A 26664-nucleotide genomic window follows, 5' to 3' on the forward strand; every position below is an offset into this window, starting at 1 on the left:
GCTTCTGTGGGGTCCCTTAACATGTGCTGATCTCTGGGAAAGCTAAGGCTATGGCTATTTCTTATGGATCATATCCACCTAATCAACAAGAAGTTTTATGAAGATAGGAATAATGATTTCATATACAGTGTTTTTCTCTCCCCCAACCCCATGCCAAACATAATTCTTTTTACTAGTGGGCACTTAATAAATGTGTACTGAATTAAATTAAATTGAAATTGAAAGAGGGAATATGTTGGGATTGTCAAGAACACCAGGTAGGCTGGATTAGGGAGGATCAGTTGTCAAGCATTTATTAAGGGCCTAATGTATGTGCTGGGCGCTAGGGACACAGATACCGTGAATGTACAAAGACAGTAATGAAATGTGAACGAGTAACCAACTCACAAGGACCGATGGCCAATGAAGAATGTATCGATTCATAATGGGAAATGTTGCTGGCACCTGAACTGGTGTAGATCATTTGCACAGAGCATTGCACAGGGTACTCCCTAACTTGTCAAGAAACTACCATATGTCTATTTTATAACTGTTTCTTCATGTCCCTGAATAATTAAAAATGGTGACCAGATGACTTCTAAGAAATTCCCTTTAAAAGATGGCTCAGATTAGAAACTTGAAGACTGCAATCAACTGGAATAGAGTCATAGTTTCCCTGATGGAATAAAGGTTGAATCTTAAAAGATAGTTCACATTAAACACAGTGGAAATACCTGCCTGACTCAGAAGCCTTGTGCTTCCTTCATGTTTCGCAGAACATGAGGGGTCCTAAGCCTTTCAGCAAGTCATGTTATAAAGTAACACTTTCTTGTGCATTGGGGAAGAACATGAAAAGAGTAAAGACCAGGAGAGGCTTCTGCTGCCAAAGCTGGGCATAGTGTGTGAGGTTATTGAGGCCTAAGAGTTTCTATGTGACGCAGACCCTTGCAGCCCCTAAAAGGCTTTTATAATATGTGTGGCACATAATTATTACAAAACTTCAACCACGACTTTTTAAATGTCTCCAGCCCCTTAATTTAGTGAATAAGGAATGCCGGAGGTGAGTCTCACGTGCTAATAAATCTAAAACTGAAAGGGCCTGAGCTATGGTCCTACTTCGTGCACTGACTGCCTTTTGCACATCAGCTAGATGCCCCATAGGCATCTCAAACTCATCACGTCCAAAACAGACCTCATCATCTTTCCCCTAAAACTCACTCTTCTTCCAAAATTACCAATTTCTGTTGAAGGTATCACCATTTTTTCATTCTCCCAAGTTTGTAACTGAACTGTCAACCTTTCTGTCTCATTGTCATTCACCCACTTAGGCAGTCAGTCGTCAAATTGTGCCATTTCTGTCTCAGTGTCTCTAGTATCTGACTTCTCTCTGTTTACACCAACACCTCCTAGTTTAGGCACTTATGATCTGTCACCTAGACTATCTAATCCATCCTCCAGATAGCCCAAACAATTAAGTGCAGTTCTGACCATTTCACTTTCCCACTCATTAGACTACAGTAACTCCCAGTTGCCTTTAGGATAACATGTCAGCTTCTCTGTTTGATTTTTAAAGCCCTTCACAACATAGCCCCAGCCTATCTTTCCAGGCTGCTATATAGGACAGCACACACTGCTCTGCTTTCTGTGCTCCACAATCCAGCCAAGCTGGCCTTCTCTCTTGGTCACAAGTATCATTGTCTCTCAGCTCTCAGCCCAAAGGCTCATTTGCTGGCCCTCATGCCTGTTGGGCACCTCCTCTTTTAACTATTCCTCATGGAATCCCTCTCTGCTTCCAGGATGCAGCTCACGCACCAGCTTCTACACGCAACCTTTCCTAATTCTTTCCTAACTGCCCTGTATTTGTTCCGCTTATATATATATATCCTGTCACATTATTTCTACATATTGCCTCTCCCAGTAGAACGTGAGCTTCTTGAAAGTTAGCAATTGTCTTATTCTTTCTGTGTCCCCACTGCCTAACACAGTGCCTGGCAAATAGTAGACACTTAAATACTTGTTACTTGATTGATTACTTAAACTCAGTATTGCCTCAGGAAAGGAAGACCCAAATTCTCTGACTTCAAATTTAGTCATACACTCAGTCAATAGGCATTTAAGGTTTGTTTTTTTGTTTGTTTTTGGTGAGGCAATTGGGGTTAAGTGACCTGCCCAGGTTCACACAGCTAGTAAATGTTAAGTGTCTGAGGTCAGATTTGAACTCCTCCTGACTGGAGCTGTATGCACTGTGCCACCTAGCTGCCCCCATTTAAGTTTTTACTATGTGTCAGGTATTGAGATAAGTGCTAGGGTCCAAAAAAAGACAAAAACGTAGTCCTTGCCCCCAACAAGCCCACCTTCTAATGGGGGAGGCAACATGCAAATGACCATGGATGGCACCAATAATAAGGGAAACTAGGATAGGCCTCCTGCCGAAGTCTTGAAGGAAGCCAAGATGGAGAGACAAGGAGGGAGATCAGTCCAGATGTAGGGACAGCCAGTGTGACAAGGCATGGAATGCCATGTGGAAGGCAATGATTCTGGTTCACAGAGGACGTGAAGAGAGGATTAAAACATAAGACTACTGGAAAGATAGAAAGAGGCTAGGTTGTGAAGGACTTAAGAATCTAAATAGACAATTTTCTGTTCGACCTTGGAGGGTATCAGGAGCCCCCCCCCCCCCCCAGAGTTTATTGAAGGACCAGGGAGAAAGGTGATGTAATCAGACCCACACTTCAGGAAAATCATTCCTGAGTGGAGGATGGACTGGAGTGGAGAGACCCTTGAGGTAGGGAGCCCCACCTGCAAGTTAGGTAAATAGCACTGCCTCAACTAACATCCCATCTCACAGACAGGAAATGTTAAAGTTCATAACATATGGTAAAATAGGATAGGGATATCAACTAGACCTGTGATTTACTCCCTCTACCAATTCAAATTCAACACCTTTTCTGAAATATATAGTCTTAGAGAGTTGCCAAGTACACTGAGAGATTAAGTGACTTACCTAGTGTTAACACACAACCTGTATATATCAAAGACAGAACTTGAATCTGGGTCTTCCTAACTTTGAAGACAGTTCAGAAGATAATGGTTAAATTATCCTTTTTCTGAGAAGCAAAGAAAGCTCCTTTTCGCATCAAGATCAGCATATCTGGCCAAAAGTATTTTAGAAATAGCAAAAAGGAAATGCTTTCTTGCCTCTTTTTCATTGAGCCATGATTGGTTAAAAGATAAAAAAAAAAAAATTAAAAATGACTGGACTTGGGACCTTCTGCAGTGTTCGGTTGGAGGTTTTCGGAACTTCCAAATAGCCAATAGCCTCGTGTGATCTGCTCCTCATAATGTAAAATTTACCTTGCTTCAAAATCCTATGCATCTTCCTGCCCTCATAATAAAGGCTCTTAGTACTCCTCATCATCATAACAACTCATTTACAGATAGGACTTTACAATTTGTAAAGCATCAACCGTGCAAAAAGGAGAGTGGCAGATCCCCATTTTGCTGATTAGAAAACAGGTTCAGAAAATTAAATGGCTTGCCCAGATCACATAGTCAGTTGGAGACTTGAAATGAGTTCTTTCTGATTGGAATTCCAGCTCCTTTCTCACCATTCCAGTCTTGATTTTTTTTTTTTTTGTTATCCATTTAGAGTAAAGATTTTTTTTTAGAGCTAGACAAGAGTTTAGAGATCAAACATATATTCCTCAGTTCCAAATCCCATGCCCTCCTGTATTCATGAAAGAGATTTCCAATCCCAAATACCAAACAAGCCATTTGCTTCTCCACTAAGAAATCTCCTTGGGTAGTCTGGTGAGGCCTATGGACACCTTCTCACAATGATATTTTTAAGTGAATTTTTCAAAATAGTATTACAAAAGCAACCAATTATATTGAAATGTAGTTATCAAAAAAAAAAAAAAAAAAAAAAAGCTCACAGATTCCAAATTAAGAACCCTCTGCCTTAGGCAAGCTCACTGACCTAAGAATAAATACTTGAAACTGATGGTTTGGTCATTCATATGTTTCACTCATTGTTTCCTATGAAATTGGAAACTGAAATCTCTCTCTCTCTCTCTACTATTCCAACAATGCTGTGAACTCATTGATATGAGTATTCTCTCCACCAATACAGACCATAGCTCATCTATTCCCATCTTGTGTACTCTTCAGTGATGTCCTACCATAAATTCACCAAAGGAGTCCATCCAGAATACTACAGACCTTGATGCTCTCTTCATGTTGCATGGATACCAGAAGAGCTCATGTGCTGTCCCTTGTTCTCACTATATAACTGGCCTATCAGTTTTTCCTGTCAAATGTTTCATTGATGACATACTTTACAACAGTGCTGTCAAACCTTTCACAATGACATTTTAATCTGATCCAGTGCACTGGGAGTTTGTGGGCTGCAAGTTTGTCACCTCTGCTCACACAAGTTCTCCTGCATACTTTCTCTTTAGCAGTATGTTTCATTGCATCTAAGTCTACTATATTCCTCTCCATTGCCCTTTGGGTAGTCTTCAATTTCAATTCTTCAGAGATGGTAGTATTCTATACCTGTTATCCATATAGCATCTCTAGAGATGATATAACAAAATAAACCAAAAGAAGAAAATTAAAAGTAGTTTTGTTGTAGGTCTTGTTTACTAGGTTAGAGGCCCTGTTCATTATAGGACCCGTGGTTTATTCTCTAGTTGTATTTTTAAAATTTCAGAATATAAATTTGTATCTAATTCAGAATATTCCAGAACATTTTCTTGGAGCATAGGGGAATTGGGGAGAAATGGTATTGGTATGGTATAATAACAGCAAACCCACTGCACTTGGTGTCTAGAGACCTGAATTCACGACCTTTACTACCTACATGACCTTGGGTGAGCCCCTTTACCTTTATGAGCTTCAGTTCCTTATCTATAGTAAGAAAATAATAATACTCTTGCTACCTCTTCACAGGATTATAAGAAAAATAATTTATGAATTTTAAAACTTCATAGAAATAAGACTATTATGATTATTATTGTATTTCCTTATTGAGTGGACTCCACAAATGCCCGCATCCAAAGAAATGTTGTGGGGGTAGGGGAAAGGGGGAAGCCCTGCATATATCATAGTGTATCTAGAAGTTAAAATAATAAACATTAAATTAAAAGAAATTATTTATAATTTTGAAGAAGTGACTTCAAACACTTTCCTTTTTATTTGATACAATTTAATTTCATACCTCAACTCTGATTGCTTAAATATATACTTAACTTTGATAAAATCTTATTTCACAGCTTATTGATAAAATCGGGTGTAAGACTCGATCTAAGATTTAATACCTAGAATCTGACTTTGTTCTATTTCTATAAACTTTGATTTCTTCTGCCTCAAAAGCCTTATACTTTAGCCATAGCTCTCTTCTCATCTCTAGGTAGCAAATGGCGCCCCCTGCTGATGTTATTTTCAAGACAGCTAATAAATGCAGTTTATGATAGCTAAACAAGTATTTTATTATTCAGACATTTATTTTAGGACCTGGACAGAACAAAGTGGTGACTTATCACTTTATGTTTGCTGTCAGTATACATGCCATCTTCCCATACCAAAAAATGACTGTAAGCAAAGATAGAAAATAAAGTGTAACCAGTTTCAGTACAAGTATTTATCATATATTATAATTTATATTAATGAACTAAAGAGAAATCACAGCATCATTTTAGAAACATGAGTTCCACTTTTAAGCTTAGATTTGTTTGGAGATGCAGGAAAAAAACTGTTTCCTTTGGAAAATACTGAGGGTTTTTTATTATTATTATTATTTGCGAACTGTATCAAATAAACATCAGTGATAATGATGGTGATGATGATGATGATTCCTCTAAGAAGTTAAAGTATGATAAAAAAAAAAAGGAAGGTAGGATATTGGTCATTTACCTTTTTTGGTTTTCCCTAGTTTATAGAATTCTTAATAAAGACTTCAGGTCAGTGCCTAGCTGATATCAAAATAGCTCCTTTGTAGAGAAATAAGAAAAAGTTATACATTCTAGCACTTTTGGGAAAGGATTGTGTGTGTGTGTGTATGTGTGTGTGTGTGTGTGTGTGAGATGTATGTATGCATGTATGTATGTGTATATATAAACAGTTAAGATGCTAGCTAAATCAGTAATTTTTTTTTAACTTATAAAATCCTAAAAGGAAAAAAGCAAAATATGTGTTGTGCATTTGATGAAAATTCCTTTTCATATTTTGGGATCTCAGATCTTTATTGTTTTCTTTTTCCCTCTGAGTCCATCCTTGAGTTTATTAAATTTTGTGAGGATAGGGACATGTCTTCACTTATTTGTCTTTCTCTATCCAGGAACCTTAACTTGGATATTTTTTTAAAGACATAGATTGAAGGTAGAAACCAGGATTGGAAAGGGAGCATAAGTATAAAGTGTATTCTGGTCCCTTAAAAATTAGTGTCGGGCATTCTGAAGCACAAAATGGACTGAGCCTATCAGGAAAAACAAAGGGTGATGAAAAGGGATTTTTAGGGAAAAGAAGGAATAGTAATGATGGGAAAAGTGATCCTATCCTATCCACCAGAAAGAAGAAAGTGCTCAACTCTTTATTTTGCTTCTGTTTTCTCTGCCAAGAAGAATGACTTTTGAGCTGGAGAGAACAGAAGAGCAGTGACCAATATGGAATTGATACCCGAGGTAAATAGGGAAGTAGTGAGAACAACGGAGAGGACTGAGCTGTCCTTGAGGAGTTTAGATCACATCCCTAGGGTCTGAAAGGACTGACAAGTACTAATTCATCGCCAGTGATCTCTGAAAGCTCACTGAGAGTGAAGATGCTGCTGCTCTACTAGAGAAGAGCAAGTGTTGTCCTGCTTTTCACAAAAGAGAAGAGAATAGAGTCTGCCTGGGGAATTGGACAGCAATTCCTTGGCAAAATTCTAGAACATGTTATTGCAGGAATAGTTAGTGAATATCTGGAAAAGGAAGTAGCAATCACAAGGAGCCAGAATGACTTTGTAAAGACTAGATCGTGCCAAAAAAAACTTCATTTCCTTTTTATGTAGGTTATTAGATGCTGTCGAGATAGCTTTCCTAGATTTGAGCTAAAGATCTGAGATCTCCCATGCTGTTTTGTAGCAAAGATGGAGAGAGAGACGGGCTAGACAAAAATACCTTTGGACTTAAACCTGGTTGAATGATCAGAACCAAAAATGGCCATTAATAGTTCAGTGTTGGTTTGGAAGGAGTTATCTAGTGGAGAGCTTCAGGAATCTGTTCTTGGCCCCCGTGCTCTTCACTTTTTACTCAGTAACTTGGCTATTGGCAGAGCTGACATGCCGATCAGTCTGTAAGTGGCACAAAGGTAGCAGAAATCATATGTCACACATTAGATGACAGAATTAAGATCTGAACAGATCTCAGCAGACTGAATAGTGGCCGAATAAGATGAAGTCGAGTAGGAATAAACTTGCAGACAGGTTTAAAAATCAACTTCACAAATGGGGAAGCTTGGCTAGATTGCAGTCGATCTAAAAAAAAGAGAGATTTGGGGTGTTTAGTGGGCTGCAAGCTCAAGGTCAGTCAATAGTGTGGGATTTTTATTTTGTTTTGTTTTTGTCAGACTTGTGATTTCATGGGTATATAGAACTCTCATGGTAGAAACCCCCATTATCAATGCAGATTGACACCCTAAATTAGAGAGTTGCCTGGGGCACAGAGAGATTGTGTCTTGCCCAAAGTCACACAGCTGCCCTTTTTTTCCAATGAAGAACTTAAACCTAGATCTTCCTGATTCCAAGGCCAGCTCTCTATTATATCACACTGCCTCTCCCAATAGTGTGATAGCCAAGCCAAAGAGCTATCCTGATCCTAACCAGTAATATGAGAGGAAAAGTTCCCAGTACCATCCTCTGCTTAAGTCTCATATCAAGTACTTTTCTAGTTGCCGTAGTTCAGGAAGAAAGCTGACAAGCTGGATTACATCAAGAAGTGAGTGGCTAGGATGGCAAGGAACCTTGAGATCATGCCATATGAGAATCAGCCGAAGGAACTGGGAATGTTTAACCTGGAAAAGAGAATACTTAGCTAGGAGTATAATCTGGGAATGTGTCCACCTGTGCCTAGTACAGTGTCTGGCACATAATAAAGAATTAATGAATGCTCATTGAATTGAATTGAATAAGTATTTGAAGACTGTCACATGGAAGAGATTAGACTTGTTCTACCCTCCCCCCACGATGGGACAGAGCTAGGTGTAGCAGATGGAAGGTGGGAAGAGGCAGATTTGGGTTTGATGTAAGAAAAAAAGTTTTTCAAGACTAGAATTCTCATATGAACTACTCAGCCTCAGGCATTGGGTGGATAGCCACTCATTGGGTTCGTTGTAAAGGAGGGGTTCTTGTTCAGGTACCAGGAACAAGTCGGACTAGACAGCTTCTGTGGTTCTTACTCTTACGGTGCCGTGAATGGTATCTGTTTAGGAATGTGTAATGGTGATGGGGACAAGTTTTCCCTTTCAACATATGACTCCACTGTTGCTTCTGTAGTCTCTCATTTTTCTTGAGCCTGGTCTTTTTGAGTTACCAGCTTTCACAAGATTTACTACCAATAGTTCTTTTGAGTTGAACTAGAAATGTTATTGGAAATGAGCCTCCCTCAGTGCCTTGCACATAACAGGCAGTGGGTGTGATTTTACTTAGATTTGGTGAGGTTTCCATTTTAAGTATGTAATCTTTCCAGAGAAGATTATCAAATCAAAGGACGGACTATTAAGCAAAATATTTCCTTAGGCTGTGGTGCTATGGTCGTGTCAAGTTATTGGGTTGAATGAGAATATATTGATATTACTGTTGTCCCAGAGATATTTTTAAAATTTGTAATAAAAGCAAAATGCAGTAAATTGGGATCCACCTCTAGAGTAGAAAACCCAAGCATGAGCCAAAGACATCATCGTGACATAGGGAGCCTATAAATTAGAGCCAGGGAACTAAAAATTGGGAAAGATATTCCTGTTTGTCTGCAGTCTGTCATCTTTGTTTGACCAGTGAGTGGAGAGCTAGTACAGAGCAAAAAGGGAAGGCAGGACCAGAAAAAGAGATAGGTTTAGTCAAGGATATGATAGCTTCACAAGTACTCAGGGAGCAGGCCAGGCCAGGCCAAGCCATAGCACCCGAGTCATAGCAGTGATTTCACCCCTGAAGGTGAAGCTTGCCAAGTAAGACCATTCTAGTAGAATTTGTTTCATGTATGCCAGCTAGAAGGAAGAAAAAAAATAGGGCAAAGAGAAAGAAGGTGAACTTCCATGGGTATCAGAGACTATCTGTCTAGATAAGGGCTTGCATGATATGCCAAAGCCTGAAATATTAAGGGAATACGTTTTGGCCTCATTTGATTCCCTAATGTCTTTTTTTCCTTGGATTTAGGGGAGCTGAAAGAGCTTTCCTAAGCCATGGTATATGGATTAAAGGGAAGGTATCCCTGCTAAATGTTTGAATAACCAGGCACAAAGCATGACCATTGATCAGTGAGCAATCAGTGTCAACTTGGAGTGGGGTACTCCAAATCCTATGACTTTGACTCTTCTCAATATTTTTATCCATGCCTTGGATGAGAGTGTAAATAGCATGATAATCATACTGTCAGATGATAGTAACTAAGAAAGATAACTAATATGGTGGGTGACAGAATAAAAGTCCAAAAAGATCTCAGCTGGTCAGAAAAAAAATGAACTGAGTCAGATGTTACAAAAGGTCATAGAGATAAGTGAGAAGTGCTGAAATTGGGTTCAAAAAGTCAGCTGCATATGTGTGAGATTAGAAAGATATAATTAGACAACAATTTGGATAAATTCATACATATGTACTCTTGAGATTTCCCAGAATTAGTTCATATGAAGAAGACCAATGGATATTAGTGGCCTTGTAAACTTAACATCAGTCATTATAATGTGGTAGCCAAAAACATTAATTTTATTATTATCTCCATTTTACAGTTGAGGAAACTCAGTCAAACACAGGTTAATGATTTGCCCAGGGTCATATAGCTGGTAAATGTCTGAGGCTGGATTTGAACTCTGGTCTTCCTAACTCTAATCCCAGCACTCTATCTACACTGTGCCACCTTGCTGCCATAGACAAAGGCAAAAGGTCACAGGTGGGTTTATAAGAGAGCAGTTGGGTGTAGGGCTGGTGACTTTTGAGAGGTAGGGACCACAGATTTAGAGCTGGAAGGGAACTTAGATATCATTAAGGCAACTCTCTCATTTTACAGCTGAGGAAACGGACCTTGACAGGTTAAGTGATTTGCGTAGGGTCACATAGCTAGGTAGTATCCAAACCTGGGTCTTCCCAAGTCCAAGTCCAGTGTCCCATCCACTCACTATATCTGCTGCCCCACCATGGTTAGTAATCTGGAATATAATGGTTTCTTCTACATGTTAGCAATTCCAGAATATTGAAATTCTTATCCTGACTCACCATATGATGAGGAATCTCTACTGTATTGCTAAATGCCTGACTCTACAAATACCTGAATTTTGGTGCTTTATGTATGAAGCGTTTTTTTATTCGTTAACCTAGAACCTACAAACCCTTTCCAATTAATAGAGTCTTTTCACTTTGTTTCTAAAGGACAAGTTTATCTTAACTCCCACAAAACATTTTTTTTTTGTCTACTAAAAGCTACTTCTCTTTAAGATAGGAGGTGTTGTCATTACTGTGTAAACAAAGCAAGATGCTGTGTACTCTTGTTCAATGAAGAGCTATCAGTGTATCACTCCAAGAAACCTATAATGGAAACAGAAAAAGGGTAACCTTAGAATAGGATCATCTACAGTAAGCTGGAAATAATAAGCATCCTACTTGAGCTGAGATGATAGTGGCCCAACATGCATTAACCAGACAGGAGAACAAAAACGAGTGAAGCTGACAGCTCTGTCCCCAAAGCTGAAGTAGATTAACCGGCTTGTTGCAAGGCCAGAGGTAGCCTCGCATTCTTGCAAATGCATTTCACATTAGTGTGGCGTTGAGAAAATCCTGACTCCTGGCATCTTAGATATAATGACAGCAATCTACAGCTGCCCCACTTCACACTGTACTTTCAGGTCCATTCAGGAGCAAGAAGGCAAAAAAGTAAATGCTTTCTTGGTGGTTGGTTTTTTTTGTTTTTTTGGGTTGGTTTTTTTTAAAGAAATAAACAATGCTACATTCAGACCTGCTATATACTATTGGTAATTAAGGATAACAAATGCTTTTTGCAGACTCATTAGAGTTTTAAAGTTCTTTAAGTTTTAATCAGATTTCTGTAGAAACAAAAAGGGTTTGAAACAATAGCAGAGAATGCACAAACCATCAAATAAGTGGATTGTAATTGTTCCTGTTTAGAAAATTATTCAGATAACCAGCTACATCAAAGACTATTAAACTTTTTAATTGCTCAGGTAGGAGGATGAGGACTGTCATCATTATCATAAGAAAAATCTGCATCAGATAATACTATTTGAATTTTGAGATAGAATAACACACTCAAGGGTACCACTAACTGAAGTGCCATTTAGTACTCAGAAAATCATCAAATACCTTAATTATTCATAGGACAGAATTGTGAATTCACAGTATTAATTATAGCTTCAGAAAGTGCCTTGTACTGTGGTGTGATTATATAATAAGATCAACTAGTGCATAATGAAAGTATACGTGCCTTTGATTTTGGAATGGTAAAGTACAGACAAGTAGGGAGGCTGGGTCTTCTCCATGTTTTACCCAGTCCTCCATAACCCTTAGTATACTGAGTACTAAACATTCTGTGACTATTCCATGAATGTCAATTGATTTTTGAAAAGGATTTGATGGCTCTGTGTCTTGAAACAAGTTGAGGGTAGTAGGCTAATATTCTGTATAGGTTGAGTCTATTTATAAGTTGAATAGACTCTGCCCCTTCAGGCACTTTACAGCTGAACATGTATGTCGGACTTTGAACACATTCATTCAGCATTGCTTAGGTGCATATATGACACAGAGACGAATGAATTAACATTTATTAAGCACTTACTACAAGCAAAGCACTATGCTAAGCTCCAGAGATTCAAATAAAAAAGGAAGACAGTCCCTACTCTCAAAGAGCTCACATTCTAATCGGAGAGACAACACATATGGAGGGTTTCAGCTGCAAATCATATGGAAAAATCAGCATGGTCCTTAGGGCATAGCTGCAAAGCAGATGTTGATGCTGCTTCTTTAATGTCATTTCCACTGATAAAATCACATCGGTTTCTTATGTCGAACCATTTGTCAGTGCCAAGAAATTTGATGGCAATAACTTTCCTTTCTGGGAGAACTTGCCAGGCTATATCTCCACAAGTCTTGCTTCCCAAGATGATGTCTGAGGGCAAAGGGCTGGAAGCAATGGTATTCCCAAAGCTCTGCAGCCCAGGGTCCTGCTGGGCTGTCTCCATCAGAGCCTGAGGGGAGATGATGGTCAAGATGATAGTGCTGATTTGACTTGCCTGGCACAATCTGTTCCCTGTCTTTCCTTGGGGTGCCTTGCTACATCCAGGAGGGCTTGTATTCTTTGTGTGTGACACACAGCCCACTGAATGCATTTCTGAGCTTTCATCCAAATGACTAGATCTTGTCAAACCTATTTCTCCCTGTCCTTCTGTTTTCCATTGCTAATGGTGTTTAATGATCATTTGTAAGTGGTATAGTTGTTTGAAGAAGCAGGTTTATTTATTTGGCAGAAAACCATTAGTGGTGATGGCAAATAGATTCTGGAGGTATGTATCAAGATTCAGATAGACCCCTACTAGGTCTCAAAGAAGACCTAGTAGGGGTAATGCATTTCCTAGGTCTCTGTCGGTGGGGAGCAACTCCCTTTCCTTTCTAAAGTCAGGATGAAGAGTATATTTTTTCTCAAAATATTCTGCTACTTTGGACAGGTTGTCCTGTTCTGAGTTGATCTAAATTAGACTATAGAGAACTGTTCTTAGCATTGAGTAGAAAAATGGTCCAGAAAGTCATAAATAGAGAGAAGCCTTGGGTATTATCAGGCTAGGTGTTAGAATGATCCTCATGGAGTTTGAACTGTAAGAAGTCTCAAATTGTCACTTAAGCTTTCTGTCTGTATTTTTGTACTATAGAACCCTTCTTTCTTTTCATCTTGATCATCTTTCTAATCAGTTAATATTACCTATCCACTATACCTGAGGTACTATGCTATATAAAACTGGTTCAGAAAGTCATAGCAACATATTCCAGAGCCCTGGTGTAACATCTGTCATTGAATGAATGAGAAATGAATGGCAGTGTTATCAGGGACAATGTTTGCTGTCCCTGAGCATTTCTTTTGTCACAACCAAAACCCTAAAGTAGCAGAATACCATAGCTAGTAGAACCTCAGAGCTGGAAGAGAATCAGTTCTATATCAGTCCTAATCAGTACTCTAAAACATCCCTGAGAAGGGATCATTCAGCTTCTGCAGGAAGACCTTCAATGAGGAGGAACCCACTGCCTTCTGAGGTCCCCCATCCCACTTTTGGACAGCTTCAATTGTTAAGAAGTTCTCCATTACATCAATCCTAAATCCACTGCTCTGCAGCTCCCGCTGAACTCTGCCTTTCTCCAACTTCTACCCATTGCTCCTAATTCCACCCCTTAAAGCTACCAACAGGGGGTATGAGTTGTCCTTGAAAGTGGTGGGTTTCCCTTCACTGGAGCTCTACAAGCAAAAGATGGATAACCATTTTTCAGGTAGATAAGGAGGGATTAGATGGCCTCTGAGGACCCTTCCGACTCTAAGAGTCTGTGATTTATTCCTATTGAGTTCCATCTCATTAGGTTCAGCCCAGCACCAGGGATTGGACCCAGACTAGATTCAGCAGCTTGTTCCCGGCCTATCAAGGTCTTGTGCTACAGAGAGACACTATACCCTTGTCTACCCTACCCCGAAGGCACTTTCCCCTTTCCCAGCCTCTCAGGGATGTCCCATCCGCCTCCTTAGCTATGAGACTCTTTTATCACATAGCTGCTCAGCCCCTAATATCCCTAATATCTACCCGCAAAGGAAGCCCTACCTTGGAGGAGAAAGGAGGCTGTCCACTCCGGGGATTCTCTCTTTTTCATCTTGTCTCTCATTAAACCATGAACTCCTTGAGAGCATGGATTGTTTTTGCTTTTCTTTGTATCCCCCCAGCTTAGCACATACAGATACTGGCGCACAGTAAGGACTTGATAAATGCTTGTTGAACAACTGCTGGGACCCTGTTTAAAAGCTCTGAGCTGGAGAGGGAAATGGGAAGGTGGCCAGGTGGTTATTATATGGTATTTGTACATCTGTGTCAGGTTCAGGGGCGGTCAGTGTAAAGGATCTCCTTGGGGGGAGGGTTGTGGGGAACCCATTAAGCTGCCAGATGCTGGGGGAGAAAAGGCTCTAGGGTGCTGGATATTGCTGTGGCACGAGGTCTAGCCTGTCAAGATTGTATGCCACAAGTAGGACATACACCAGAGGAGCAGATGCCATAAATCCTGACATTGTTCCCAAGAGGCAGTGGGAGTGGGAGTGGCCAGCATTCAGCACTGTGCATACACTCAAACTAGGGGATTGCATCCTAAGGTCCAAACTATTATCCTCATGTTGCCCAGTCATGCCTGTGAAGCCTTACCTGTCTCCCACCCTTGCCCTGTCCTCAAGCACAGTCTCTTCAAAGTACAGACTCTTATCTAGAAATTTTCTTAAAATGGACCAGCCCCATTAGCTTCATTTTCTTCTCTTCACTACTCTGACCACAATAGCCATAGGACAAAATGTTGATGTGTTCATCCTGGGCTGCTCTCCTTCCGCTTCACAGTTTACAGCGTGCTGTGCGTGCATTATCTCCTTTGATTCTCACCACCACCCTGTGAGGTAAATGAATGTTTTAGGCATTAGGATCTGCATTTTACAGGTGAGAAGGGAGGGTGAGTGACTAGTCCATGGGTACCCAGCTAGTAAGTGTCCAGGCAGCCCTACATCTCTCTAGATTCCATGTGCAACAATCTTTCTCCAGTAAGAACCCTGGATGTTAGAGTTAACACAAATGAGACATAGGTGATAAAAGGCCACCCTAGAAAAAAAAAAGGTTATTATTTTTAAAGTTTGACAGTTTTGATTTTTGAAGGTTCTTATTTCATGTTTGACTTTGGAGAAAGAGGTTGGGTTTAGAGAAGAAAATGAAGGTTCATTGAGGGAAGGGCCCTGGGTTTATTCATCTTCACAGCTCCCCCAGCTTAGTGCCCCTACACATAAGAATTTCTTAATAGAGATGCTTGTGAATTGAATCAAACATTGAGTGAATGAATGAGAGGAAAGGTTTGTCACTTGGGAAGAAAATGAGCTGATGATGAGTGAAAATAAACTCAGAGACAGTCCTGCTTCCCCAGCTGTGCTCTGTTCATCAGAGGGTGGGTATCTTGGTGTGTGTCTGTGTGTGTTTGTGCGAGCTGGCACACTTCCACACTGGTGGAATTAGAAGGAAGGTGGTTCGGAGAGCTCTGGAGACAGCAGCTCTTTTTTCTTACATGGTTGACTGCATGAAGAGGCAGGGACAGGATGAGCAGGGGCAGTCTGGTGGCAGGCTGGTAGCAGGCCACAGGAAGGAGGCAACTCTTTTTTTAGCTCCCTCTTCCAAATACACCAAAGTAGTGGGCAGGATAGGCAGGCCATTGATGAGACATTTGTTGGTGATCAGTTAAATTAAGCCATTCCCTTCCTTTCCCTCCTCCTATCTAATATCTGGGGGAAGAGAAATTATTTAACATATTTAGCAAATGAAAAATGTTATTTCTAATACTTCACTTAGGAATTCTTAGTCTCAGCCCTAAAAAGGATGCTTGAGGCCCAGGAGCAAGTGTTATTTCTTGGACTCATTTTTTTTTCCTCAAAAAAAACTAGCTTAATAGATTTAATCCCTCTATTTGGGTATATGTTTAAAGAAAGTAAAATTTCATTTCTGTATTTCCTACATTAGGCTTTTTCCTCTAGCAGTATTCTCTATTTGTTCTAAAGACTGTTGTTAAAAAAAAATAGAAGAAAAAACGCTCCACATTTATTTAATGAAGTATTAGGAATATAGGACAAAGTAACATCAGCTAATGTAATGGCAAATGCAGATCTTATTTAAAATATATAATTTGCTAAAATAGCTAAGCAAGCAAAAATCTGATTTTTTTTAGTTGCCCTTAGCGTTTCAGTTTCATTTCTACTAATAATTCTCCCCAGGCACACAGATATGTGGATAATTTTTTTAAAACCAAAAGCATATATACATGCATAGAGAGTACGCTTAATTGTACTTAACTGCATACCTAAAATTAAGTTTTGTATTTTTGTATATCTGCTAGTTTGTAGTGGATAAGAGAAAAAAAGAATCTTGAGTATGCTACAAAATTCAGTGCTCTTATGGTGTTGCCTATGACATTGTCAAAGCATGGAAATACTATCTTTTGCTTTTTCTATAGAAAGCTAACACTACCGACCTGCCATTAGGAAAGCATTTGTTTTTACCAGTAGTGGTATTGGATTTTCATCCACACTCTTTGACCCTTTTGTGAAGGGTCAGCATTTGCAAAATGGTTTGCAGGGATTAAGCAATAGTCTATGTCCATGGAACAGAATAATGCAAACTGATCTTATTGAGAATAGAACTAGGAACCTTTGCCACATTAAGACTATAATTTCCATTATATTACATAATTTCCAACTGAGTTAATTAGCCACAAACCTGGCAACAGTGTCTTCTTTAAACTGCATAGGACCACACACAGTCAAAATTACCTCTTTACTCGTAGGTCTTTGTAAAGCTTTCTAGAGAAGGCTCATGTCTGGTAAAAGTAGTTGTGGAGAATGGAGTGAAGATCTTCATGACTCAAATGGGGCTGCACTTCTGAACAGCAAAAGTAGAGACAAGGAGGCATGTGTTCGGGCGCTAGAAGATCCAGCAGAAGCCCTGCCCACTCCTCATTCCATTCTCCCCATCCCCTGCCTCTCAGGATCTCCAGGGTAGAACAGCTTGTTATTGGTGGTGGGCCTCTGTCTTGGTTCTCATTTTTTGTTCTGGTCTGCTGAAGGAAGAAAGTGGCAGAACTAGCTCAAGCTTAGATTTCAGAGCAGGTGGTTTCTCTTCAGAGTCCTTCCCTCACTTTCTTTTCCTCTTTCCCCGTGCTCCAGGAATACAAGGTCATTTGGCCATCCAAAGCCCTCTACTGTTGCATCTAATCTAGACCCCATCTCCCTAAGAGAAACTCCCCAGCTTCCAAAATTAGCTTTCTTATTTCCCTTTTGTGCTCTCTCTACTCCTCTACCCATTGATAATTAATAACCTTTGGCTTCTTGGACCTCACAGTACCATTTTGCTTACATTTCTATACATTGATTTTGTATTTTTAGTTTTATATGTGTGTGTATATGTATATACATCCAGACATATTTAAATATATACATATACATATATACGCACATATATATGTGTGTATGTCTATAAAAACAAACATCTCCCTAGTAGACAAAAAGTTCCTTAAAGAGCAAGAACTATGTCTTATACATTTTCTATCTCCTCTAGCACCTAGTATCTAGTGCTCTGAATGCATTAGTTGCTTAGTTAATATTCTTTTAATTGAACTGACTAATGTAGTCGCAGAAACTGAGAGTAGTGAGGAACCTTGGAGGCCATTCTAGTCCAACCTGTACCTGAACAGAAATCTCCCCTTCAACATCTCCATCAAACCTGTATTTGAAGATGTCTAGTGAAGGGGAAAGCATAGCACCTCACAAGATAGCTCATTTGTGAGGAGGTTTTTCCTTATAGAGAACAGAAATCTGTTTCACTGCCTTCTACCAAGTGCTGCCGTGCTGCTCTCTGGGGCAAAGTAGAGCAAGTCTGACCTTTCGTTCATATAACAGCCCTTCAGATACTTGAACACAGCTGTTGTGTCCCTCTCTCCCCCCAAGCCTTTTTCTCCACGCTAAACATCCCAGTACTTTTAACCAAACAGGTCACAAAACTAACCCAATATAAAAGGTGGTGCAGTGGGTAGAGTACCAGGGCCTGGAGTCAGGAAGACTCATCTGCCCGTGTTCAAATCAGACCTCAGATACATATTAGCTGAGTGACTCTGGGCAAGTCACGTAACCTCTGCTTGCCTCAGTTTCCTCGTATGTCAAATGAACTGAAGAAGAGGATCGCAAACCACTCCAGCATCTTTCCCCCAAAAAAACCCAAATAGGGTCATGAAGAGTCAGACACGATTGAAAAATGACTGAACAACAGCAGAAAGCCCAATACATTAGAACAACAGGAGAATGTATTCTGAGTTTCATACTCATGGGCCTCTACCTCTGATAAAAAGTGCATGAAGAGAGAACCTTTAATTTTAAGTAACTTAAGTACCTTAACTCTTCAGATGAGAGCTAAGGCTTTGCCTCCAGGTACAGGTGTGGTGTGGAGGAGGATGGAGCCCCACTTCTTCCCCTCCTCCATAGTACTGCCCTGAAAGGGGCCTGCCTGTCTCCTGGGGTCTTTTTCCTCTCACTCACATACTCCCCAGCTGCCACTCCCAGGGATCGGGAGCCCAGGGGTCTTCAGTCATGCTCTACAAGCTGAAATTAGAGTCGGTGGGATGAACTGTGTCCTCTCCTAGCAAGACTGTACTGTCATTAACTATCTTCTCTTGCCCCCTCCCTCCCCTTGCCAATTCAACGGAATTTGCCTTCAGCTCTAGAATTTCTACTTCTAGCCTCACTGTCCCTATATTAAGAGGTCACAAGCTACTTTGATCATTGAAATCCTCTAGCATTTCTCATAGAGGTTAATCATTTATCACAGTTTATTTAGATAATTACTAAAAATATTTGCCTGTGGCTTTTATCCTGAAACATCTTTTCCTGTTCAAAATTGTTCAGTGATGCTGGGATATAATAATCATTGTATTTAAATTGAAGTGGTAACTGAAATTTAATTGTAGGAAGAAATTAGAAAGACTAAGTTTAAGTTTAGTCAAATTAAAGTATTAGATGATGTGAATGATATATAAAAAGTTACTAAGCAGGGTCTTTGTTCTTCATTGTTAGTGGAGAAGCAGGCAACCAGCCTGGCCCTGGTGAATGATACTGGGGGGTCCTCATTAGAGACACTCCACCACTCCCTGCCATATTTCTCTTTCTTTCACTATTAAAACAATGTAATGATATATTGTGGATGTATTTTTAATTAAAAATTTGATCAGTTTTTAAATTTAAAGGTAGACAAGTGTATCCCCACCATGGGAAATGCTGACCCAGTTAGAACCTGCTTAAAGCTGTAACTGAGATCCTAGCATTATAGGAGTCAGAGATGTTTTCCAGTTCATTTTTGGTCCCTGATCAACCTGATTGAATTGCCCAGAACTGAAACAGACATTGAAAACATAACTTTCTGGATCAGTGTTTATATAACAGACTTCACATTTTAAACCTGTTAAAACCTTAACTGTAGAGACACGAATAAAAAAGGAAAAATAATGTGCTTTTCAAATGACTTTCATTCAACAGTTTCCAAAGAAAGTAACAGTTATGTTCATTTGATTTATTTTAATTTTTAAAATGTTTAATTTTTTTTTAAATTGCAGCCTCTTGGAGCCAGTGACTATTTGGAGCTATCAAAGAATTATGATACAGTTCTTTTACGAAACATACCTCAACTTACACTGGCACAAAGGACCCAAACGCGACGATTCATAACTCTTATTGACACCTTTTATGAATTTAAGGTGAGCAAAAAGCAAATTTTCTCTCTCAACTTACAATGTCAAAACTCAAGCACTTAAGTTCCATTACAAACGTCTTCAATGTGCCAACAGTTCAATAATCTTGCCAGCCCTGTGTAAATAATGATAAATAGTACAGCCAACTCACTAATACCTGGCAACCTCAATCTCCCTGCCCGTATAGTAACACCATAAGGGATTATATCTTCTGTATCACTGGTTCAATTCAGCAAAAATTCAGCTCAACAAATGTATTCTTTTATCCATACATTTATAGATGAGCCTAAGCTGGATCCTCAGTCTCTGGTGGAATGCAATCCCATGAACACATTTGTAGCATCCTGGTGCACTGGTTTGTGGCGTTCCATGCAGTAATACATCTTTTTCAGGTTTCAAACAAGCAGAAGGCTAAAAGGTTGATTACAAACCAGAACTATTTAACTAGTGCTCTAATGTCTCTGAGGCTTCAACACAGAAGTTAAGCACAAATTGGAAGGGTCTTTTTAACCCATGTGTAGAGGCTAGCCATCAACAGCTGAGAGAGGGAAGTGGTAGCAGCCATTGGTGGCCCGAGAGGTCCTGCTATGTGCTGCCCAGTGGGAAGTACTTGACAAGACTCCTTCAAGATGGAGAAAAGAAAAGGGATGTTGAAAGTATGACAGAAGAGAAAGCAAACCTCTAAGGCAGGAGTTCTTAACATGGGGAACTTGTCTTTTGAATATTTTAACAACTGTTATTTCAATGTAATTGATTTTCTCTGTAGTCCTACTTACTTTATTTTATGCATTTAAAGCATTATTCTGAGAAGGGTGCCCAAAAGGGTCTGTAACTCGAGAAAAGTTAAGAATAACTGCCTTAAGGAAAGACAAGGGGCCAGAGTTGTAACCATAGGGAAGAAAAAGTTAGAGCTGAGGGGAAGTATGTGGATCAGAGGCACCGCCTTCTGATATGCCTGAAGGCCTGGAACACCGAAAGTCAGGATGTCCAGGCACTGGCATGACAATGGCCGGCCAGCCTCTGGGGGTTTGTTGTTCCTAATCTTTTCCCAGCCTTTATCAATGGGAAGAGGGGTATTTAAGTCAGGGACCAAGCCCAGTCGGATTCTAACATGCCTTTCATCAGTACACTTAGTTGCCAGTAAGTAAGTTCCCATTACATCAAAGTACCCCTACACCAGTAGATTTAAGACTCAGGAGATAAGGCCAGGGTCACAAATCCAGGGAAGCTCCTTTACCAGAAGTGATCATAGGGTTCTAGCTTTGTCCCTAGAAGGGAGTTGTTGCTATTTTCTGGGGCTTTTTTTCCCCTATGGTTTAGAGCCCAAAGGATTTGACTTGCATATTCATATTGGAGGATGGGGATAGAAAATGAAACGGATCCTGCAGTGCAAAACAGGATATGGGCCTGCTAACTACCAAACGCTTCAAAGTATCAAGCTGAGGCTTTCCCTACTGCCACTCACAAGAGAAGATTTTAACCGGGAAAGTCATTTGTGAAACTAGCTTCCCAAAGGCCTCTTTATAATTTAAATAATGACCCCCCCCCCCCCCCAAAAAAATGCTGTTAGGAGTGCAACACCCCCTGTGGGGCTTCTTCCTCAATTTGTACTTATGGTCAAGGATTGGGTCCCTAGAGGGCACCTGCTACCTTGTGTTTTAGGAGAAATCCTTCAGGTTTGCACTCCTGATACTATAACTTAGAAGCCGCCATTGGTATGCTTTACCATCAGTCTTCATGCATAATTAGTTCTTAGCAAAGGCATAAGATGGTGTAGTAAGAGCAATTGCTAAAAAAAAAAGGTTCCTTTTATAAACCTTTTTATAAGCCTTTTATAAACCTTTTTATATCCCCCAAATATGTACAGTGTCTGTTGGAAAGATTGGCCTCAAATTTGGATTACAGCGGTACTGAGGCCATGTGTAAGATTCCTCTGTGGCAAATGCCCTTCTCAACTGCTGGTGCTGCAGAGTGTTAAAATGTGTGAAAACACATCAGTTTGGAGTCACCTTCTACTTTTACTATTCCTAGTGCTTTCTACTCTTAACAATCCAATGTAGCCAGGGGTGAAGGAAATAAGACTCAAGATAATAAAACTCAGTTTAAAAAAAAAGTTGATGGTCAGTAGAGCTGTGTATGCTAGGAGATCAACAATAGATACTGGGGCAGCTAGGTGGCGCAGTGGACAGAGCATCGGCCCTGGGGTCAGGAGGACTTGAGTTCAAATCTGGCCTCAGACCAAACACAACACTTACTAGCTGTGTGACCCTGGGCAAGTCATTTAACCCCAATTGCCTCTCAAAAACAAAACGAAACAATAGATACTTAGAGTGAGAATATTGTTTAACCCTTATATTTTCATGTTTCAAATAAGTAATACCTTAGAGAAAATTCTTCCTAGTAAAGATCCCTACTGCTCCCCACACCTACCTCCTTCCTTTTAATTAAAAGAGGTAAAAGATCTATGTTGCACAAAGATTGAAAATTGATCTACTCCCCTAATATTTGTCTTCATTAAACTATGCACCATGCCAAGAGAGTTTAGAGTGTCTTAAAGAACAAGTGACAGATTATCTCCATTCATAAATTGAGGACTTAGCATGACACTATTGAGTCATAAAAACCAGCATGATCCCAGAAGGCAGTCATGGAAAGTGACTCACTTTTGGAAGTGAGCCATTATTGTGGTTCCCATTCCAGTTGGATTATGATCCTGCTCAGGTACATCAGATGAAATGAAAAACCCATTTGGATACCAGATGTTCAACATCAATACCACATGTGAAAGTACTAGTCTATCTTTTCAGATAGTTTTGACTCTGAAAGGGTCTGATTTGTTTTGTTTTGTTTTGTTTTGTTTTTCCCTAGTTTTCTCTCATGTTATGTAACTGTTGAATGAATAGGTATTTAAGTAATTCTTTTACCTCATTGATTCTGTATAAATGGGTTTGAACTGGACCTGTGAGTTCATTGTTAGAGGGAGCTCTCGAGAGGAACTTCCTTTATCATTGCAGGTTAGCACCTTCTCTACAGTCTTACAGAGTTGCCTGTATGAATGTGAACCTTAAAAAAAAAAAGAGAGAGAGTATTTAAAACAACAAAAAGAGCATGTCATACTTGAGCTAAAGGATAAAAAATTAATGAAAGACATAAAGCTGTACCCTTTGTTTGATTACATATGCACACTCAAATATTTATGTAATCAGGAAATAGTGTAAATCTCAGTCTTTTTTTTTTTAAAGATGCACTAGAAATATCTCGATGGAAATAAAGATATAGTATATAAATGCAGTGAGTGTATATTGACCCAAGCCAGTTTACAGAAGTAGTCATTGGAATGTCTTCAAGGAATTTGATGTCTGCCAGTTCCAGGAAGCAAAAAGTGCATGTGTTTACCCTTCAGGTCCTTCTACAACTAACAAAAACTATTAGGAAAATTAGCTTGATACGTAAGAGAAGTAAATATCTAGATGACTAGGATGGCAGATGTGGATATTTTCAGTTATCCGAAAGACGTGTCCTTTCCTTCTCTATGTGAGATCGAAGAAATGGCATTGCTTCCTCATTTTCTACTCTTCCAGGTACGTATCATTTGTTCCGCATCTGCTCCTCTGTCAAGCCTATTTTTGTATGAACATCATGACAGTCACTTGGAGCAAAGCAGAACACTGATGGATGATTTGGGGCTGAGCCAGGTAGGCTATATTAACATAATCTCCTTTTATCATAAAACAGCTTAATTGGTTTTGGTCTGATATCATGGCAACACTTTAGGAGAAGGAATGCAGTGCACATTTAACTCTTGGTTTACTGCTTTCTTCTAAGACCATTGACAGATGCTTTATAACAATCACTATTCTAGGTGTGTTTGTATGGTGCCCATCACCACTGGAGCTAGCTAGACACTTTGACAAGCTAAATGTGCTAGAAAGTGGGGATGATAATAGCACGTACCTCACCAAGTTGTTGTGAGGTGCAAGTGAGATAACATGTGTAAAGCCCTTTTCAAACCTCCAACTACTATGTAAATGCTAGTTGCTATCATTGTCATTAAGAATCAAGGGACACAGGCCAGGCCTGCATGGTGTTAGCCCATTTATGTAGAGCCTTAGCTTAATAGGAGCCCAGAGGATTCATATGAAACTGAGCTAAAGCCAATTCAGAAAGATGTAATGGTATTTCTTTCCACCAAAAGCGATGTAACAGGGTTTTTCACCAGTGTAAAAGGGCCATGCATTAATCACTGGCCGGTTTTGTCAGAAGCTTTGTCTCCTAACCCCACATATTCACCTCTTAATAAGGGTGTATTCAGGGCTTAGAAGAATCAGGTCAATTATGCTTGACAAAATGAAATCATATTTTCAATAGTCACTTGAATCCACTCATGGAAATATCTAACTGTGTTATCGACCTATGTACTATGAACTCTTGGAAGTTATTTTTGTGAAAGCTGTACTGAGGTATTAGCACTGATGGTTGTTGTCTTTTTTTTTTTTTTTGTTACATTTTCAAGAGAACATTTCAAGCAATCTATTTCTGTGGTTTGAGTGTGTTGTAAATTATTAGAGTTTTAGTTTCTTATTGCAGACCTCAGTTCAAACGGGATGGGACCTCAGATCTCATCTTTTTGGAGGTAGGAAGAGATTAGAAAGTGTGGCTTCAGTGACATAGGTTAGAAATGGGTTGTCATTAAGGTTTTGTTGCAAACCAATGACTTGTCTGTGTTAGATGGGCTCCAACCAGCACTTTGACCCCTCCCAATTTGGAAAACCCCAAGTCTCCATTATTTCCTAAGGATGAGAAGGTATAAAGAGGTTTCATCATTAATTAGCACAAATTAATATTGGGATACATGAATTAGACTTAGTGTCTGGTAAAGTACCGGTACTCTCTACAATCCAGCAACCCATGGCCTACAACAAAAAGATGAGACCCCTAAACCCAGACACCTCAGAAATTACCCTGGTCTCCAGTAGTCATGGCTAGCTCACTTAACCTCCTCTAGAAAAACTATGCCAAATGCCACAGCCATCCCAGGACAGGAGGCAGCTGTGGCCTTTCTTGACTAAGGAGAAGCCAGTGAGCAGCAGGTGCAGTGAAAAGAGAGCTAGATTTGTAGTCAGAGGACCTGGGTTCAAATCCTACCCTTCAATTTACTCCCTGCATGACACTTTGGACAAGTCATTTCACCTCACCTGGGCTCAGTTTTTTATCTGTAAAATGAGGAGGTTGGGATAGAAGGCCTCTAAGTTCCATTCCAGCTCCAAATTGATGATCCTGTCATCAAGAGTCCTTAAACTGCAATCGGAATTTTTCCTCCTCAGTTTGACAAAATGAAAATTTTTTGCTTTGTTCTAAGTGCCTCCACTTAGGGAATCAAAATTCCCATGGGTGCTCTACTCTTTCCTAATTTACTGTGGCAGTAATCGTTTTCCACATTGCCATTATTTATTTTTTTGCACACATTTATTGCCTAAAGTTTCCTTTTGGGAGATTTTTCAGGGAAATTCCATTTGAAATAATCGTTTTGTGTCTTGGCTTCCTTTGAAGACAAGAGACCATTTTAAAAAACATTTTCCTTGCTACTTTTTTTTTTCTTGGTAGTTTGTTCTGGATATTTTCACATGATATACTTTGAGAAATTATGAAGTATTTTAAGATGGTATGGGATACCTTTAAAATAAATTATCTATTGTTCTGGATATTTTCACATGATATACTTTGAGAAATTATAAAATATATTAAGATGGTATGGGATACCTTTAAAATAAATTATCTAATAAAAAATGTCCTTGGTGTACTTGTCACAGGCTGTGAGGTTTTGGCTTTGTTTTCTCCAATTTAGGAGTCAGCTGAATCACTTTCCATGTTTACTGGAGAAGAGGAAATCTTTGCATTTCATCGCACAATTTCCCGACTCACAGAAATGCAAACTGAGCAGTACTGGAATGATGGCGACCGAAGCAAGAAGTGATTCTCACTCACAAATGACCAGAACTCAGGGCACACATGGATGCATTGGAGGGAAAACTTTATTGTAGAAATTGAACTAATTATTTTTTCATTAATGTTTGATTTGTTATGCACTTTATCCTTTGGACCATTGATCCTCTGTCTCAGACTCCTATCAAAAAATTCATGGATTCATAAGTTAAAGCCATTTTAACAGCTTCATATTTTTAATATTGATTCTGTCTTTTGTTCCATCAAAAAATTAAAATCGGTGCTCTTGAAGGTTATTAGTAGACTTTTTAGCTATATGTTTTACATAAAGCTATGTGAATATGCGATTGGCTCCTGTTCCATACTGGTGATATTTAGAAGAATATGTCTTTAATGGAAGAAAAAGCCACTTACAAAAGTAGAAGGCTTCATACCAAATTCAGTCAGTTGGAGGCAATAAAATCCTGAGTTTGTTTAAGTGTATTATAACATACTTGAATTGTAATAAGCCTGTAATTACTGTCTAAATTTTCTGATTGTCTTGTTGAATGTCAGTTACTCAGAGACTGAGATCCCGCTTTAGTAGAAAAGAGGTGTGATTACAAGGGTGAAAACAAAATCATGTGGAGAACATTGTTCTGCAAATACAAGGAGAGGAGAAGGAAAATCTCTTCCTTTTTTCTCTTTTGCTTAAGACCCAAACAGTCCAATAAATAGGAAAGAACAATCGACACACATGTATTAAGGTCCTGTTGTTACTTTTATTTTGAATGACTTTCTAGCCTGTGTAACACCCTCTGCCAGTCCAGGATATCGAGGAATAATAAGAGACCCCCAAACTCTTGATGTGACTCTAGGGCTGATTGATGATATACAAACTGGTCTATGGTAAACACAAGAGAAGGTGTGAGGGTATGTGTGCCCATGCTGCCACCCTCTTCTCAGTGTTGGCAGTGGCTCCAAGAGATGAAGGACCACACATGATG

The 26664-nt window shown here is 39.5% G+C and overlaps 1 protein-coding gene across 2 annotated transcripts in view; it reads left to right on the forward strand.

Moving 5' to 3' along the window:
- The window catches only part of AFG1L (AFG1 like ATPase), a 176142-nt gene extending 149731 nt beyond the window's left edge, over nt 1-26411 (forward strand). The window contains exons 11-13 of one of the 2 annotated variants that reach the window (XM_027855997.1): nt 19601-19741; nt 23317-23430; nt 25581-26411. In XM_027855997.1, the coding sequence (XP_027711798.1) occupies nt 19601-19741; nt 23317-23430; nt 25581-25709 (384 nt within the window). In that variant the 3' untranslated portion in view covers nt 25710-26411. The remainder of the gene's footprint in view (nt 1-19600; nt 19742-23316; nt 23431-25580) is intronic. The other variant, XM_027856006.1, reaches the window with a different exon arrangement.
- The last annotated feature ends 253 nt before the right edge of the window (nt 26412-26664 follow it).

The sequence above is a fragment of the Vombatus ursinus genome, unplaced genomic scaffold (genome assembly GCF_900497805.2).
Source record: "Vombatus ursinus unplaced genomic scaffold, bare-nosed wombat genome assembly UNPS02000582.1, whole genome shotgun sequence".
Lineage (NCBI taxonomy): Eukaryota > Metazoa > Chordata > Mammalia > Diprotodontia > Vombatidae > Vombatus > Vombatus ursinus.